This window comes from Aquila chrysaetos, chromosome 16 (genome assembly GCF_900496995.4).
Source record: "Aquila chrysaetos chrysaetos chromosome 16, bAquChr1.4, whole genome shotgun sequence".
Lineage (NCBI taxonomy): Eukaryota > Metazoa > Chordata > Aves > Accipitriformes > Accipitridae > Aquila > Aquila chrysaetos.
In genome coordinates, this window is record NC_044019.1 from 19,492,502 (window position 1) to 19,509,816 (window position 17,315).

A 17,315-nucleotide genomic window follows, 5' to 3' on the forward strand; every position below is an offset into this window, starting at 1 on the left:
CCCCTGTATTTGAAGGCTTAAGTGGACATGGTTGTTTCTGTTAGTTCTTTCCCAGTATTGCTGTGTTTACGTTTTGGCTAAATCTTGCTACAAGGTTCAAATCTTTCAAGGGTTGAAATCAATGCTTCAGCCTTCTGAGAATTATGAAGGATGGTGTTTCACTGTTTTAGAAAGGTTGCCATCTCCCTTTTTGTGATGAGACTTTAAAAATTTTGTACATTTTGGATTTCCCAGGCAATGTGTGCTGTATTTAGCCAGACTTCCCACCCACTTATCATTTGTGTGTGGTTCCCTGTGAATCCATCTGCTCCCTCGTTATCAGTTATTAAAAGGCATTTGAGACACTGATTAGCCTTGAGATTACCGGTGGGTAGGCACTAACATTTTCATAAGCTGTGCTGAAATGTTCAAACTAATATGAAGTTAAGAAATGCCTCTTTGTAAAGACAGACATGCAAGTAAGGAAAAGAAAGTTCTCGGGAGTCCGTTTTGCATGTACTGATCCCTCCGAGCTCCTGTTAGAGCCTGGAGAAGTGGAAATACCCCATACTTTGGATGTCAAACTGGTAATGTTGGTTAGCGAGACTGAGACTACTCCCCGTTTCCCCAGTTTCAGCTCTGTTTTTTTGCAAGGCACTGTAGCCTCCAAGGGACTGGACTATCAGGTTTTGGTTATCTCTAGCGATTGGTTAGTTTGGGTGAGTGCTGCTGTAAATATTTCTTCTTTCAGGGAGTTCTCCAGTCCAAAGGTGTTTCGTCAGAGCTGTCACAGCCTCCGAGGTACAGCCTCCCCCTTCTTTCTCCGTGGGTGAATGCTGTGCTGCCACTTTTCACCTGTTATTTTACAATGTACTGAGACCCCACTGAGAGGAGAGACGTATCAGCGTGAGGATGGAGGTGTGCAGAAGGGGAAGCCCCTCTCTTCTGCATGTGGAAAGGGCCTGCTTTCATCTCCCCCAGAAGAATAAAAATGGTATAGTTGAGGGTTTTTTGAGTGTTTAGCCAACTAACTGGATTTTTAAGTGCGTGTGCAGCTCATGCTTGCATGTTCGAACACTCCCATCTACTTAGATCAGTTAGAGTCACCAAACTTCTTCGTTTTTCAAAATAAAACTGCATTATGCCTAGACATGTTGAGCCAAATCTGTTCCTGGTGTTATTTCACTGACTTCCCGAAGAATTACACCAGAGGTGAATTTGGTCTGGTAGAGCAGCTTTTTTGCCTGGAGCAAGTCTTTATAGCAGAGTTGTATTTCTCTCAAAAATATAAAAGGAACACTGACAGATCTGCAGCTCTGGTGGTGTGAGCAGGTGCAGCTATATTAAATTATTTCTTATTAAATTGATTCAGCAACTTGAAGCTTGTAATTTTTGTTCTGCTATGGTTCTCTGACAGAGACCTTTTAAAACAGGCAAAGTATATATCTTTTCTTGTAATTCCTTTCTCTAGTGTTATCATTTTAAAGATTTCTGTTTGTATGCAGCTCAGGTTCTGATTGTATTATTTATTTGGGTAAGATCTGAAAATTACAGCCTTTTCCAGTTAATCACATTGAGCTGTGTCATCACTAGTGTAATTCCATTTACTCCACTGACATTTGGATGAATGCGAACAATAGTTTTTGCTTTTGTTTTTAGGTTCAAGTGGTTTTAGGCTCTGGTGGTCGCTGTGGCGTAAATTGGTGTGCCTCCCTTCCAACCAGTGGAAGTATGCTGATTTACCCCCGCCTGAGGATCTGGCTCATTATTTTAAGGGTGCCAATCTTCAGCCGGATGAAATGTGTCATGTGCTGCAGAGTTTCCCTGAACTTTGACTATCTGTGAAAAATAACCTGATGCTCTGTGCCTTTATGTAATTGCACACACGAAAATGTGGTAGAGTTCCCATTCTGACAACCTTATCGCTCCACCTCTGCTGATGTGAGGTAGAACGGCTATTAATTTTTTACTTTTCCTGGGTGCTTCCCATTCTAGTGTTATTGCCATTACTGCTCAGCTGCTGTTAACTTAGTATCAGAAGTAGAGAGAAACGCTTGCCTGAAGTTCCATGTCTTTAATGCCTTTTGGGGTTGTTTGTTTGTTTGTTTTGTAGGTTTATTTCCTTTAAGACTCCAGGCTTAGGCTTGGAGACCCCAGCCATCACCATTGAGCCCAGCAGCTGGAGCGGCAGCGAGAGTCCTGCCGAAGATATTGAAAGAATGAGTGATTCTGCAGATAAACCTATTGACAATGATGCAGAAGGTGTCTGGAGCCCTGACATTGAACAGAGCTTTCAGGAGGCTCTAGCTATCTATCCACCATGTGGGAGGAGGAAAATCATCTTATCAGATGAAGGCAAAATGTATGGTAAGTGGTACACATTTAGCCTTTGGAAATAATTGTCCTAATGAGAACTGTAAAGCCCAGCTTGTTTTTACACAAAATCCCTGGCTCTGATTTCGGTACTTTTGGAGTAAATCTTGAAGAAATGTGCGAAGCTGAGAGCGCTCAGCTGGGCTGCTGCGTTGCTCAGGACTGTCGGAACCCGCCCTTTCACTACTGGCACTAGGAAGCAATATTGGTGCAGCACTGTGTCTTTAATGAATGCTGTGCTGTGGCTGAATGGGAACGTTTAAAAGAACCTTTTAAACGTGTCACTCCTTGAGCATAAAAAAAAGTAAGCGTTTTTCTTTATTTTTCAATAACTGGTGAAGAAAGGGAAATGGGAAATACAGTCTGCAGAACGTGCAATATTATGTTGCAAAGCGATAAAGTTCTTTTTGCCTTCAGAAGCCCCTCGATGGAAGAGGCGAGTTAGGGGTGCTTTTGCGCCTTTCTTTTCTTTTCTTTTTTTTTCCCCCGTTCCCCTTCCCTCCGTGCAAACGGCTATAAATCAGATGATGTGCTGACGGCCTTCCACCCATACACGCTCCGCGGAGGGATGCTGACAGCCGCACGCCCTGTCCGGGGCTCCGTAGCTTTCGTCCCGCCCGCCCGAGCTCTCTCTCGCCGCCGCTTTTTCCTTTTCTCTTTCGCAAACTCCTCGTGGCGGGCGGGCGGCCGAGCCCTTGCTGCGGCTCCGCGTTCCGCGGGCGGCCGAGGCCGGCCGGTGGCTGTGCCCGGCGGGGGGAGCGCGCTGCCCGGCGACCTTGCCCCTACCTGGCCGGGCTGTCCCGGGGCCAGGGGAGGGGGCGGCCGGCCCGGGGGCGCAGCCCCGAGCAGATGGTGCCGCAGCTGCCACCAGCTGTGCCCCCCCCCCGCCCGAGGTCACGGAAGGAGGGACACTGCTGCTGCCGCTGCCGGCGGGGCGGGCAGGAGCCGGCCCCCCCGGCCTCCCTTCGCAGCTGCCACGGGAGCCGGGCGGCCACACGAAGCGGCGCGTCTGGAAAAAGAGAGTCGTGATGAAGCTTCTCAGCTGCCCTTGGCAGAAAGTTGCGGGCCCCGGTTTCCTGCTTGGGTGTTTGCTTTTTTCTCTCTCCCCCCCCCCCGCTCCCCGCCCCTTCTCTCCCTGCACAGGGGAATATCGTTTCTCTCGTCCTCTCCTTCTCGCCCGTTTCCGCCTCTTTTGACTGCGTTTCGGTGGCGGTATTTTTCCTTCGGAAAGGGGAGATGATTTGCTTAATTAGAAGGTTGCGCTCTCTCTAGGAGGACGTAAGCATGTATATACAAACAAGCTTATTGTGTAGTTATGCTCAAAAGCTCTACTTAGGCTTGAACAGCCTCATCGGCCAAAATAAGGGTGGCTGCGTTTGTTTAAATCGGGATCCCTACAACCACAGCAATCACCCCGAAATCTGATTTTTCGTGTTTTGAAGCCTTCTTTGTGCCGTCGTGTAAATGAAAGAAATTAACATACTTATCCATTCGTTTTAACAATTACTGATTTAATTTAACGGTTCTCTAATCCTGAATGTTAACATTTGTTAAATTATATACTTACAAAACTATTTATGCGTATCTAATTGCTGATTAATACTGCTTACTAGTAATACCGTAAGCGTATATGCACATCTCATCTATTTATGCTCATCCTAAATCAAATATTTTTTATTTTCAGTCAAAAAAGGAGGTATGCGCGTTTGATGCTGAAAACTTGACTTAAAGCGTTGCCCAGATTGAGAAGAAAAAAACGTGTTAGGAAGTGCAGGGTACTGTATGAGCAGAATTTACATCCTGTCTTTGCAGTGGATGAACTCATGTTTTCATTCTTCAAGCTGAGTAACTGCTTTGTAGCGTTTGAGGATTTATTGAAACCATGCTAGGTTTCTGAGGACTTTCTAATAGAGTCTTATGGCCCTGAGAGCATAATTGTTCTCCAAGGATTTTGAAATCAAAACAGTGTAAGTGTTTTAGATTCTGTGTGGCATAATGAAAATAATTTAATGCCTTTTAGTGGCATACCAAGTTTATTTCACTTACAAGAGAGACATTGCAATATCTCTAAGCTTCCATAGTGTTGGGGGATATTGTAATGTGTCAGTAATTCATGAACCATGTAAGACAAAAGGTCAAGAGAGCACCATTTCATTTTCTAACTGAAATTACCTTTAGATATAGGCACTAGAACAAATATGATCTTTACAGAGGCAAATATAATGATCATCTGTGTGGATTAAGTTAAGCAATTGTAGTTTTTTATCTTTGCAGAAAGACTTTGAGAAGAGCAGAGATTTTGCTTGAAGAAAGATTTTAGGTCTCTGCCTTTGATTTAATGAGAGCTTTGCGACATTCGTGTAAGCAGAAGCCAGAGTTTCTCCACTGTTCTTTGTGGTGGTCTAAAATCATCCTTAAAAGTGGCGTTTCTAAGAGCGCTGTGTACAGGTTCCTGGTCGGTCGGCTGAGGGGGACCTGGAGGATTGCTCGAGCAGGACTGGGGGGCTTGAAATCCGGGGGCTGGGGGGGGCGGTGGGGTGGTGCGGGCTGGGTGGCCGAGGGGTGCCTGCCCGCGGTGCCGTCTGGGCAGCAGCAGTGTGGCTCGCACTGGCAGAGCCGCCCCAGTGGTACCGAGGGACATCTGTGACCTCTCCGGGCAGCCTGAATCGCTTCAGCTGTTCCTCTACAGCTGTGATCTTGGACGAAGGAGGGAAGGGAAGGGGAAGGCGTTTTCCTCTCCCCTTGCCTTCCCAAAAAAGTAACTTGCGGCACCAGAGGATGAGGAGAACAAAAGACTTTTGATCCTACCCCCGCAGAAAAGGGTTGCAGAGCCCAGTGGCTGGGGAGGGGGAAGGGGATATCTTGACTGTTTTTTTGGCCCTGGGGCATCCTCCGGCTGTAAGGACAAAGTTGAGACCTGTGCAAGACCAGGAGCAGTTCAGGCTGGTGCTGACCCTGCCACCGGCACAGGGTTATGGCTCCTTGAAGAAACCCGCAGAAAACAAAATAAAAACTTAAGGAGACTTGTTTTAAAATTTATAGGAAATGAGATTGGGTAAGAAGCAAAGACGCTTGTTTTGGTTCAGAGGGGTAAATTCCAGGAACCGTAGTTTGGAAATTCTTGAGAGAAAGGGAGTGTGCTGTAAGGCCAAGGGACCAGTGATAAGGTTTCTGCAGGAAAGCACTACCCGTCACTCCTTTTCCCCCTTCCTGTGTGTGTGCACTTGTGTGGTTGTGATGGTCTTACAGTTCTGGTTTTGCTCCTAGTACGGTATTGACTAGTAGTAAATAAAATAGAAAAAAGGTGAGGAGGGAATAAATACGAAAGCTTGAAGAAGGATAGAGGAACACATCTATAAATTGATGCTCACACTCTTTGTGGAAGCAGTTGAGCGTAGCCCATGGAGGAAAGACTCGACGCAGACCCATTTTCATTTGTCTTGCAAGGTATTGGTAAGAATTTTTTTCATCTGTACCGTTTCAAAAGAAGTATTGATAAAACACAAATATCATCCACTAGTACGAAGTGGGACACCCTATAATTTGCCTTCCCTTTCAGAGAGCAATTCCAATGAATTTCTGTGTCCTTGTTTATCCAGCACATAGTAAAACTCTAGCCCATTAGAGGGCATTGGCTATCCTGTATTCGTACTGTGTTCCAATTGTTGGTCTTTTACTGCTGACAGTTTAGTTACTTGTAGCAATTCCTGTGAACTCACTTATTGGCAGGATATTTGCCTGTGCTTGTCTTTGGTCCTGGGAGAGTGTTTTGGAAAAGATTACAAGAATGAAAGCTGCTGTGAAACGCAGCCCTACTTTTATCCCTGGTGTAACACTGAAGTCACTGGAGTTACCACGGGAATGGATTTGGCCCTATGTGTGTGTTTTCATCTTTTTTTTTTTTTTTTTTTTAAATTTAGCTATAGCAAGACGTAGCTTTAGTGCAGCTTTAGGGACAATGCCAAAGTAACATAAGTTGCTAGCAAGTGTAGTAACGCCTGCAGGCATGTTGTTATCGGCATTGCTAACTTAGCCTCAAGGTAGCAAAGGTGGCTTTTGCCTTTAAGACAAGAAAATAGTTTAATCTTAATTTTTGAGACCTGTAAACAGCTCTTCAATTACAAATGAAATTAGTCATTGTGGTTTACATTGGAGGTATTCATCTCTGCAACAAAACTACTTAAGAGTGTATTAATGATTATTTAAAAAGGAAGTTTTGTAGTGTGCTTAGCTGTTTTACAGAGAAGAATGAGTACTAATTAACGTGAGAAGGTGCATAGCAGCCTTTCCAAACTGTTGTATATGTTTATTAGGTCATGCATAAAATCTCTTGGCCTGCATTACCATGACAGTAAAGGGAAAATGATACTTCCATAAAAATTTCTGCTCAGATGATAGAATTTTTGCACGATGAGTAATAATAGTCTTCATTTCCAAAGCACCTTGTATAAATTGAATATTAAAATTGAACTTTGAACTAGTACATCGGCAAAAGAAATCCCATTCTGTAGGTTTGTGTGATTCTGTAGCTAACTGCTATTATTAGGTGTCTTTCTGGGTTTCTATTAGGAAACTGCAAGGCAACTAGCTTTATGAAGAATACAGTAACATGTTACAAATTATTTTTACTATTGCTTTTAATTTTAAAAGTTCCATGCAAGTTACTGCCTCTATAAAGACATCACTACCTTATAAAGTTTCCACAGTATTAAATATATTTGAATGTGAATAAGGTATTTGGAGTGATGAAATACCAGATGTGAAGTATCAGGTTGCATGTTTATTCATCTGTTATTGCAATCATTGTACAAAGGTATGGTCTTGTATTTTTTTTCTTTTTTTTCTTTCTGGTCTCACAGCAACATACACAATATGCACTGGAGATAGGACTCCTATTATGAAAGTTACTATTTGGGTTTCTTAGATTGTAAACAAATCTGTCTAGAAACAGTCTTGCAACCCTGTGATTGCTCACTGTATTACGTCATGGCACAGTGCATGCATGAAGGCAAACTGCAAGCGTGTGCTGAGCAATCAGTTAAAAGTGAAGAAAACGAAGGTCCAAAGATACAGTGTCTGTTTGAAAAGTTACTACGTAAATTACTCAGATTATGAACAAATCTGCCCATAAACGTTTTTGCAATCTGGTGATGTTCTTGCAACATCAGCATGCTGTGCTTGCAAGAAGGCAATCTGGTTTTGTGAGCTGAGCAATAGGCACAGCTGTTATTAGAAACGGAGTGTATTGGGCTTACTTGTTGTCGAGGATTTCTGAAACGTGGGGGAACAGGGTTTAATCTTTCTATTTGGGTTTTTAAGAGTAAATTTTCAATGGTTTGGGATAAAGTGGCAGACTCTTCATGAGATAGAAAATCTTCTTTTTTTTTTTTTTTTTTTTTCCCCCCCTCCTCTGCTGTAAGCTGCCGTCCTCAAGAGAAAATCTAAGTGGGACTAAGAGTTGTGTATGATAAGGGTATCAGCTCCTACCTGGGGAGCAGGCAGAAGAGAGCAGGCTGTGGGAAGCACCACATCTGAAAGTGTGAGTAATGTTGTGCAAGGTCATACATGGCACAGCAATCAAGTACTTCATTTGGCTGTGTTGGGTCAGGAGGATGATGTATTCTAATTGAAATGGGAAGTTATACTAGAAAATTTTGCTGAAAAATTATGCATCAAAAAGAGCAGGACATCTTTTGGAAGTGCTTTATAGCACTTCGGTTTTTGTCCTGTCTTCACTAAGTATGTTCTCTTCAGTCATCCATATCAAGAAGAACTCACAGACAGTTGTTAATAGCCTGTTTGTGGGGAAACAATGTCAAGTAAACTGTATGGCTGCTGCCCAAGTCTTCTAGTGTTTAGTAGGTACCCTTGTATAGAGGAGTTACTAGCAACATTAGTTCTTGCCTGGAACTAAGTGGAAGCTACAACGGCAGGTTCAGATCAGGCATTTGACTACTTAAGAGTCATTTAATGGCTAGTCCTATTCAAATGGCTATACTAAGCAGAGTAAGAGGATGTTCTTCCTTTATGACATTGCTCCTTTAGTAAAACCCTTGTTTAGAAATGACGCATGTTAGCATGAGAGCACTGAAGTGATGCAACCTCACTAGAAGAACATCCAGGATAGGTTTAGGTTATTGTCTAGTATGATTTATATTAGCTCAATTTTCTTCCAGCACTGATTTCACAAGATGAACTTGTGATCCTGTAATTGCAGAAGGCATAGTTTTGCAGCCTTAAGAAACAGGGTTGTCATGCTAGGAGGTAGTTAAAACAGCCTTGATCGGGCTGATGTAGTGTTAGTTCGTTGCATAGTGCTGAGAGCTCAAGATAATTGAAAATCCTGCATGTAGATAGAAAAAAAGAAAATTTGCTCATTTATTTGATCTCATTCCTTGCAGAACTGGGATCCCTCCTAGGAGCATGTTAGGTGAACACCTTCTGGTTCAGGCAACCTGGGGAAAACTTGAGTTAGACAACTAAGGCCCACATGTTCTTGGGGGTTATGATGGGCTGTCAGGTTTGGATTCCTCTTCATAAGACTGGTATGAGATTATGGTAGAAGTGTCTCCTTTGTTACCAGCTTCAAATACCAGCTGAATTATCTCACACAATCATAGCAGCAGCCCATTGACCCACATCCCCAGTAAAGTGCTTATGGGGGGATGTGGAAGGTGAGTTATATTCATGTTAGACACCCCTGTTCTGGGCATCCTTATGGAAGCAGAAGAGGTAAGAAAACATAGAAACTGTTGTTCTATAAAGAGAGAGACTTGGACAGTGCAGAGAGCATCCTACATGACCAGTAACAGAAAAAAATTGATCAAAAGTTGACCCCTTAATCACCAGCAGCAGCACCACCATCACCATGGCTTGCACCAGCGTCTAAGAGCTGCTGGAATCGGAGACTCCTAGCCGGCTGTTCAAGCCAGGCGGAGCTGGGGCCAGTGAGATGAGTGGTGAAAGCCAGGCATCTGAACCACGTTGGGAGGGAAACTTCATCCTAATGTTCCCCCTCTCCCCTAGTGGATTTGCTCAGTGTGGGTGCGATCACAAAACACTGCAGGGAACAAAGAACAGTGGCAGCACAAACAACTTTTTACAGCATCTTTGGTTTTCTGGGGTGTCCTGGTTTCAGCTGGGATAGAGTTAATTGTCTTCCTAAGTAGCTGGTACAGTGCTATGTTTTTGAGTTAGGTATGAGAAGAATGTTGATAACACACTGATGTTTTCTGTTGTTGCTAAGTAATGTTTAGTCTAAAGTCAGGGATTTTTCAGCTTCTCATGTCCAGCCAGCAAGCAGGCTGGAGGGGCACAAGAAGCTGGGAGGGGACACAGCCAGGGCAGCTGACCCAAACTGGCCAAAGGGGTATTCCGCACCATGTGATGTCATGCCCAGTATATAAACTGGGGGGAGTGGGGGCAGGGGGAATCGCTGCTCAGGGAGTAACTGGGCGTCGATTGGTGGGTGGTGAGCAATTGCCTTGTGCATCACTTGCATATTCCAATCCTTTTATTATTACTATTGTCATTTTATTAGTGTTACCATTATCATTATTAGTTTCTACTTTTCTGTTCTATTAAACTGTTCTTATCTCAACCCACAAGTTCTACTTCTTTTCCTGATTCTCTCCCCCCATCCTAATGGGTGGGGGGGAAGTGAGTGAGCGGCTGCATGGTGTTTATTGCTGGCTGGGGTTAAACCACGATATGGGGACATGCAGTCTCCTGAGGAGTAGGCTTATATCCCATCCCACACCTCAGAGGCATGAGCCCAGGCTAACTGTTGGAGAGTAAATGCTGTGGCTGTTGTGACACGCGTCTTACACAATTCCCTGAGGTCCATGCTATTCAAAATTAATATGTATCTTAAGTGTGTCTTACAGGGATTTCCTCACAGATGCATTCAGCGTTTTTTTTGTGATGCCCTTGAGAAGTTGTAGTCATACGATTGTATGAATATTTTCCTATCCTACAAACAATTTAATATGGGACACTTGGTCTGGAACATCAGAGAGAAACACTTCAGAGTCTGAGCTTCCAGATGATTTTAGTCTGACCGTATAGTTGAAGGAATTGGACACTAATGGATTAACAGTTTACAGACTTTCAGTAGAAGTAATGGTTTAGCTAATAGAAAAAGGCTCCTCTGAAGCTTTTCTGGTTTTGTTCTAGGCATACTAAAATTTTTACGTTGGATGATTAAAGGACTTGTTTTTGTAAGCAAAAATAATACAAACTGGGCGAGGAGGAGAGAGATGAACATAAATGTGCTAATTCCGTCTCGTGAATGCTCTTTTAAACATAGGGAAGTAGCATGGCTTGTTAGACCTATTGTAAAAGGGACAACAATGCATCCTAAATTCACGAGGAAACTGAAACCCTGAGAAAGCCTTGCACACCATGGGAGTTGCTGGGATGTCAGTCAAACACCATTACAATTTTACCTACAGAGAACTCAAATAAGCACTGTTAATAGAAACTGTGGTCAACACGCACATTCTCTGGTGTGAGAAGTCAGCGCCACTATCGCAACTGCTTAATTATAGCTTTCCTACAACAGCCATCTCCAACTAGGTCAAGCCTCCTGAGGATTTTCCTGGATGTAGGCAGATTTTGTGCTTTTACTGAGATCTCCTTTCTGTCTTGTTTAAAGGGAAAAAAAAAAGAGAAATCCAGAGATTGGGCTGTTTTGCACCCACAAAATCTGATAGAATTTAGGAACTTGGCACAGAATTAAACTTAGCAAAAAAACTGGCCTGCCTTTGCAAGGGGGCAGTAAGCTTGCCAGAGGTTACCATGTGTATGAGCCACCAAAAAAGATCAGATCATCAACCCAATTCCTTGTTTCGTTGCCCTCCTTGGAGGGGATAGACAGGGGACTCAACAAGCAGTGATGGATTTGGCTTGGGCTGAATCTTGGTTTGTCTGTAGGCAACAGTATCAGACTTGATGTCTGATAGTTTTGGGGACAGTAGCACAGAATATATGCCTGAGGGTGTTGGGGAGCATATTCCTGTAATCTGTGTGGAAGTACATGAGGTGGATTATACTACATTTGCAGATAAGGAACGAAATGCTTTTTCAGCATGTCTAATCATTGCCACAAAACTAAAACATTTCAAGCTTATCTGCCTGAAGCTGCTTCACTTTTGCTTACTTATACCTTAACATCAACTGGTGTTTGTTTAGCATGGAAAAGAAAAGCATTACTTAAATAGAAATCATAGTTTAAATTGCCTCTTGTGTCAAGCTAGCAATGCAAGTGAGTGGGGAACACAGATGAAAAAAGCATCTTCAGCCACTTAGATTCAGCATCAGTTTTACCCCTAAACTAACAGGTAACACTACTGTCTTAGACACTGGGAAAAAGAAAATGTTAACCCAAATGGTTCAAATTCCAGGTGGTCAGGGACAGCAGGCTTACTGTTGTTTATGGGTATTGTTGACAACTGTAGATAAGTAGTAAAATAATTTTCCATAGTGAAAGTAGTCTTTGAATCATATTAACAGATGCCTTCATGTGATCTGGTAACTTCAGCATTTAATTCTTTGAACAAGATTTGCATTTTCATTTATTTAGCTCTTCCTTGGATAGACTGTCAGCAATAAACCTTTTAGTACAATTAATGGTGAAATAAGTGCTTACATATATGCACACACATATATATGCAAATATGTGTATGTGTGGGAATATGTGTTCCTTTCCAGCCAATTAAAATGTATTTAAGAGACCTCAACAAGGAGGTCTACGCACAATGAATTGTCTACCTCTTGGCTGGAAGCTTCCTTCTTTGCTTTGGCAACTGAAAGCAACCTAATGTGAGAGCTATCTGCAAAGAAATATTATGATTCATATTTGTAGTAGTTATTAGATAGATATGTAGGCATATATTTAGACAGGTGAGGTATGCGGGCATATATTGTCTGTTACATATTTAGACTGCATGGTGTATTTTTAGCTATAGGAAGTCTAATCACCAGAGGCTGTGAAAGTGCCGAAGAGAATTACTGTAAGGGATAGCGTACGGAGGAGCCACCCACAGAATTTTCCATCCTGCGAGGCAGTGAAAAAAGACTATTGGATCTATATAGCTGGCTTGCCAGAGGAGTGTCATTAGCAGGTGGGACAATTCAGAAAACCCTTTGGCTTGGCCTGGCCACCTCAAAGGCTATTGATCTCTCTCAGCCCCCATTTGGTAGCAGTTGTCCCAGGTTACAGCCTCCCACTGACCTCTATGAGTGTGACACGCACAGAGCTGGTAGGCACGGCATGGACTCTGCATATGAGGTTAGCAAAGTGGGAAATAATAGGAAAGATGCATTAGAACTGGAAATACTGAGCAAAGATAAAAATGAGGTGAAATAGCCGTGAAAAAAACATTTCTATTAAAATTACAAGACAGGAAGTTTTGCAAGCTGCCTTTACCCAATGAAGAAAAAGAAGTCTAGAGAGATTAAATAACTTATCTGATGTCATCAAGAGTTTTATAGCAGAGCTCGTAATTGAGCCCTCTTCCCCCCAGTGCCATCTATGTTTTAATGCTGAAGGGGCCCCTTTCACAGTTTATCCAGTGACCCTTGGGGAGCTTAGGGCTACTGTGGCAAAACCATGTTTCCTGCACCACATCCTGTGTGCTGGGAGAGCAGGCTGCATCTTCTGAAAAGTACAATCTCTGCATAACGTGACCATAGGATGCCTTGCACCTCTAATAAGGGAGTTGGCTAAATGCCATTTTATTATTATCAGACATTTGTTTAATATAGTAGTTCCTTGAAACCAAACAAGAAAAGGTCCTTAAGGTGCTATATACTGTGTACAAATAATGGACAGCTATAAAGAGTCTAACATTTATATGGAGAAGAGAGAGGAAGTGGGTGGGAAAGTGAGGCAATATTTACTCCCATGTTGATGCTCCATGAGATGATGTGCTCCTTCCCCAAAGTAATATAGAGGCTGGTGAAAATAAGATGATTTGATTTGTTCATAACATCATTATTCAAGGAACAAAAAAGTATGTAAACTTATCCAAAGACATAATCTAAGAGGTCTTTACTCTGTGCCAAGCTAAAATTCTGCTATTTAATTACTGATTTAGAAAATATCTTGGGCTCAATTTCCTCCTCAGTTACATTGTTATAAATCTAATGGAGTTGTTAAAGATTTATGGCAGTGTAACTGAAGGCAGAATTGGGTCCCTTATGTTTAAAACTTAGTTTGCCACGTAAGTAATAATTTCTATTTTCTAGGCAAGAGTTTAAGAATCTTGCAGACCTCTGTTTCTGTAAAAGAAATATGAACTACAGTAGTGTGGGTGAGTGATTAATGCTGGAGGGGATGTCTAGGGGCAATCTGAATTAGCTGGTGTGGAAAATCCATGTGCAATTCAGATTTAGGATCTGTTTGCAGATGCCTCATAATTTAAAATGTCAAAAAAACCCCAAACCTCAGGCCTTCTTGTAGTAAATTAATATACTGCTTGTTCAGTGTGCAGCAAGCTTTGCTGAAGTAATACCCTCATATGAGGTGTGAACTCATCCCATTCCCCTTAGTAAGGACTTAACTTCAAAATTGATTGTGACCCTTTAAATCCTAACAGTATCTAAATCATTTAAAAAAAAATCCCTGTTTAGTTTTTATTTAAATCACATATTTAATGACTTAAAAAGGAAAAATGTTGCCTTGTTTACACAGACCTAAAGTATTCTTGTGTTAGCACAGATGTATTTTATCCATTGGATTTTCATCTCTAATGGCAGGGGCTTTCTCATAAGGCTAACTGGCTCTTTACTGGTTTTCTCAGCTTTCACTTAGGAAAAGAGGTCAACTTTTGAAGTCTTCATCTCGAAAGTGAGTTAGGATCTGCCCGCATACAGTACAGAGGAGCCTGGTCTGGCCCGAGCACAGCCTGTGTGGCTTTTGCCCACTGGCAAGGCTCATCAGTTCTTGGCGAATGCCCTGGCCCATGGGTTTGCAGGGCGCTGCTGTGTGTGCGGGCAGTTTCCCCAGTAACACATGGGGACACCATAAGCTGGAACTATGCTGCTCTGGGATTTATGTCGCTTCTGAAAAATTTATGTTTTTTCTAGAGTACTGTAGGCCTACAGTGCATTATAGAAATAGTAAACAATCATAATACACAGCTATCCCAGAATATAAGCTCTTTAAAATAATGTAGTTCAATGTCCATTCAAAATAGCCTATTTTAATGTAAATACAGGATTTAGGTCCAAGGTGTATTTCTAAGAACTTCGTTTAGGAAGGAATTGAAGAATTAATTATTCTAAGCTTTCCAAGCATTGTAAGCTAATAGTTGTTGAGGTGCAAGAGAGAAGAATAGATTAGGTACATTATATTGTCTTAGAAGTGATTTTTTGATGGCATTTTTGTTAGCTGTGTGCGGAGGGGTTGACCCTAGCTGGATGCCAGGTACCCACCAAAGCCGCTCTATTGCTCCCCTCCTCAGATGGACAGGGGAAAGAAAATATAACCAAGGGCTTGTGGGTTGAGATAAGGACAGGGAGAGATCACTCACCAATTACTGTCATGGGCAAAACAGACTCGACTTGGGGAAATTGGTTTAATTTATTACCAATCAAATCAGACTAGGATAATGAGAAAGAAAAACAAATCTTAAAACACCTTCCCCCACCCCTCTCTTCTTCTCGGGCTCAACTTCACTCCCGAATTCTCTACCTCCTCCCCACTGGCGGCACAGGGGGACGGGGAATGGGGGTTGGGGTCAGTTCATCACACCTTGTCTCTGCTGCTCCTTCCTCCTCAGGGGCAGGACTCCTCACACTCTTCCCCTGCTCCAGCATGGGGTCCCTCCCACGGGAGACAGTCCTTCGTTAACTGCTTCAGCGTGGGTCCCTCCCACAGGCTGCAGTCCTTCAGGCACAGCCTGCTCCAGTGTGGGTTCCCCGCAGGGTCACAAGTCCTGCCAGCAAACCTGCTCCAGCCTGGGCTCCTCTCTCCACGGGGCCGCAGGTCCTGCCAGGAGCCTGCTCCAGCATGGGCTTCCCCACGGGGTCCCAGCCTCCTTCGGGCATCCCCCTGCTCTGGCGTGGGGTCCTCCCCGGGCTGCAGGTGGAGATCTGCTCCACCGTGGACCTCCCTGGGATGCAAGGGGACAGCCTCTCTCACCATGGTCTTCCCCACCACGGGCTGCAGGGGAATCTCTGCTCCGGCGCCTGGAGCATCTCCTCCCCTCCTTCTGCACTGACCTGGGGGTCTGCAGCGTTCTTTCTCTCACATATTCTCACTCCTCTGTCTGTCTGAAGTTGTGCATTTGTCTGTCCCGTGTGTCGTCCTCCACGTCCCCCCCCCCCCCCACCCCCCCCCCCCCCCCCCCCCCCCCCCCCCCCCCCCGCCTTCTTAAAACCGTTCTCCCAGAGGCACTACCACCGTCGCTGATGGGCTCGGCCTTGGCCGGCAGCGGGTCCGTCTTGGAGCCGGCTGGCATTGGCTCTGTCGGACATGGGGGAAGCTTCTAGCAGCTTCTCAAGAAGCCACTCCTGTAGCCCCCCTGCTACCAAAACCTTGCCATGCAAACCCAATACATTGTGAAAGCAGTAACTCTGAATGAACGTAAATAATTTTGGTGTTTAATACATCAAAGTCCTGACTTGATGCATTAATTCATGATACCTGTGACTTCTAAGTATGGATTTTGTTTGGTTTTTTAAATACTGATGGATCATTAATTAGCTAAAATTTAGTTCAAATTTAAAGGAATAAACCACCCTGTTGTCATTTTATGAGGTATTTTGCAACCTAAGCAAAGGCTCAGGTATTCCAGATATGATAGATGTGCAGATTGCATAAGACGTTATGCATTGCTCACTCTAAGATACAGAGTCCTGTCTGCCCTTAAACCCTTTGTTCTCTTGGCTGAATGCAGTTAATTAGCAACCGTCTCCATAGCAACTGCCTCATAGTCCAAAAACATTGTCTCGTTTTTGCAGTTTAGCTTATCACACTGTTTACCTGAAGGGCTTTTCACTGCGTTGAGTCTCATTTGAGTTGGCTGCATGCCTGCTCACGGAAGTGAATTGTCAAGATAGAAAAACACCATGGCAGCAAGATGCTGAACAGGGCCCTGCATGTGAAAGCAAAAACACTAAAAAAAGTTCTGTGGAAACAAAAGTTGAAGTTTGCAATGATTTACATCCAGTTTTAAAGCATGTGACTTGCTAGGAATACTGTGCATTTTAAAATACTGCTTTGCTTCTGGGCCTTATTTTACAGCGTCTTGCAGCCTACCCCACGCAGTGTTCCCTTGCCTGTAACACACTCTTGCAGGCACAGACTTTCGTCCAGGTCTTTGAGGAAACTTGCCTCCCTCCAAACCTGGGCCATTTCAGGCAGCTCCAGCTTGTTCATTAAGAAGACATCTCTGTACACTAGTCAGCTGTGTTGAACATTGTAGTCCTATTTGTTTTCCTTTACATTAGTATCATTTCAAGGGAAATCTGTGAGTGTTGGTTCCATATGTGATAAATTAATTAGGAAGGGAAGGAGGAGAGCTATTGTGGTCACATAAATCAAAGTATGCTGGAGATTTAGGCTTATTTATATTAGCCATTAAAGTGGTGTTAAAATATCTGCCATGTGCTCATATGACTCAGTTACAGTAGGCATGGATTTGTGCTAGTATGACTTTGTTGGTGTAGCATGACATACTTAAATCATGTTTGAAGTTTATACAGAGGTGTGTCCACATATGCACACACCTCTATAGAGGCTTACTTGAAGGTGTGAGTGTATCATTGAACTGACAGTGAAATCTTACTGGTGTCTTGATCTGGCATTTATGTCTGGCCTGAAACCAGGATGCTCCTGGCGTGAGAGGCTATGTGAGAAGTACCATTTTCTTGTTTGCTGGACATTTTCCTTATTAATGCTTGGTTTGTTGGGGTTTTGGTTTGGTTTGGGTTTTCTTCTTAGCGGGCAGTACAAC

The 17,315-nt window shown here is 43.3% G+C and overlaps 1 protein-coding gene across 6 annotated transcripts in view; it reads left to right on the plus strand.

Annotated features, from left to right (window-relative positions):
- TEAD1 (TEA domain transcription factor 1) overlaps window positions 1-17,315 on the plus strand; it is a 165,420-nt gene that overhangs the window by 53,433 nt on the left and 94,672 nt on the right. For 5 of the 6 annotated variants that reach the window (XM_030039068.2, XM_030039069.2, XM_030039070.2 and 2 more), the window contains exon 3: window positions 2,093-2,346. In XM_030039068.2, coding sequence (XP_029894928.1) covers window positions 2,199-2,346 — 148 coding nt within the window. In that variant the 5' untranslated portion in view covers window positions 2,093-2,198. Of the gene's footprint in view, window positions 1-2,092; window positions 2,347-17,315 lie in introns of those variants that run through there. The other variant, XM_030039071.2, reaches the window with a different exon arrangement.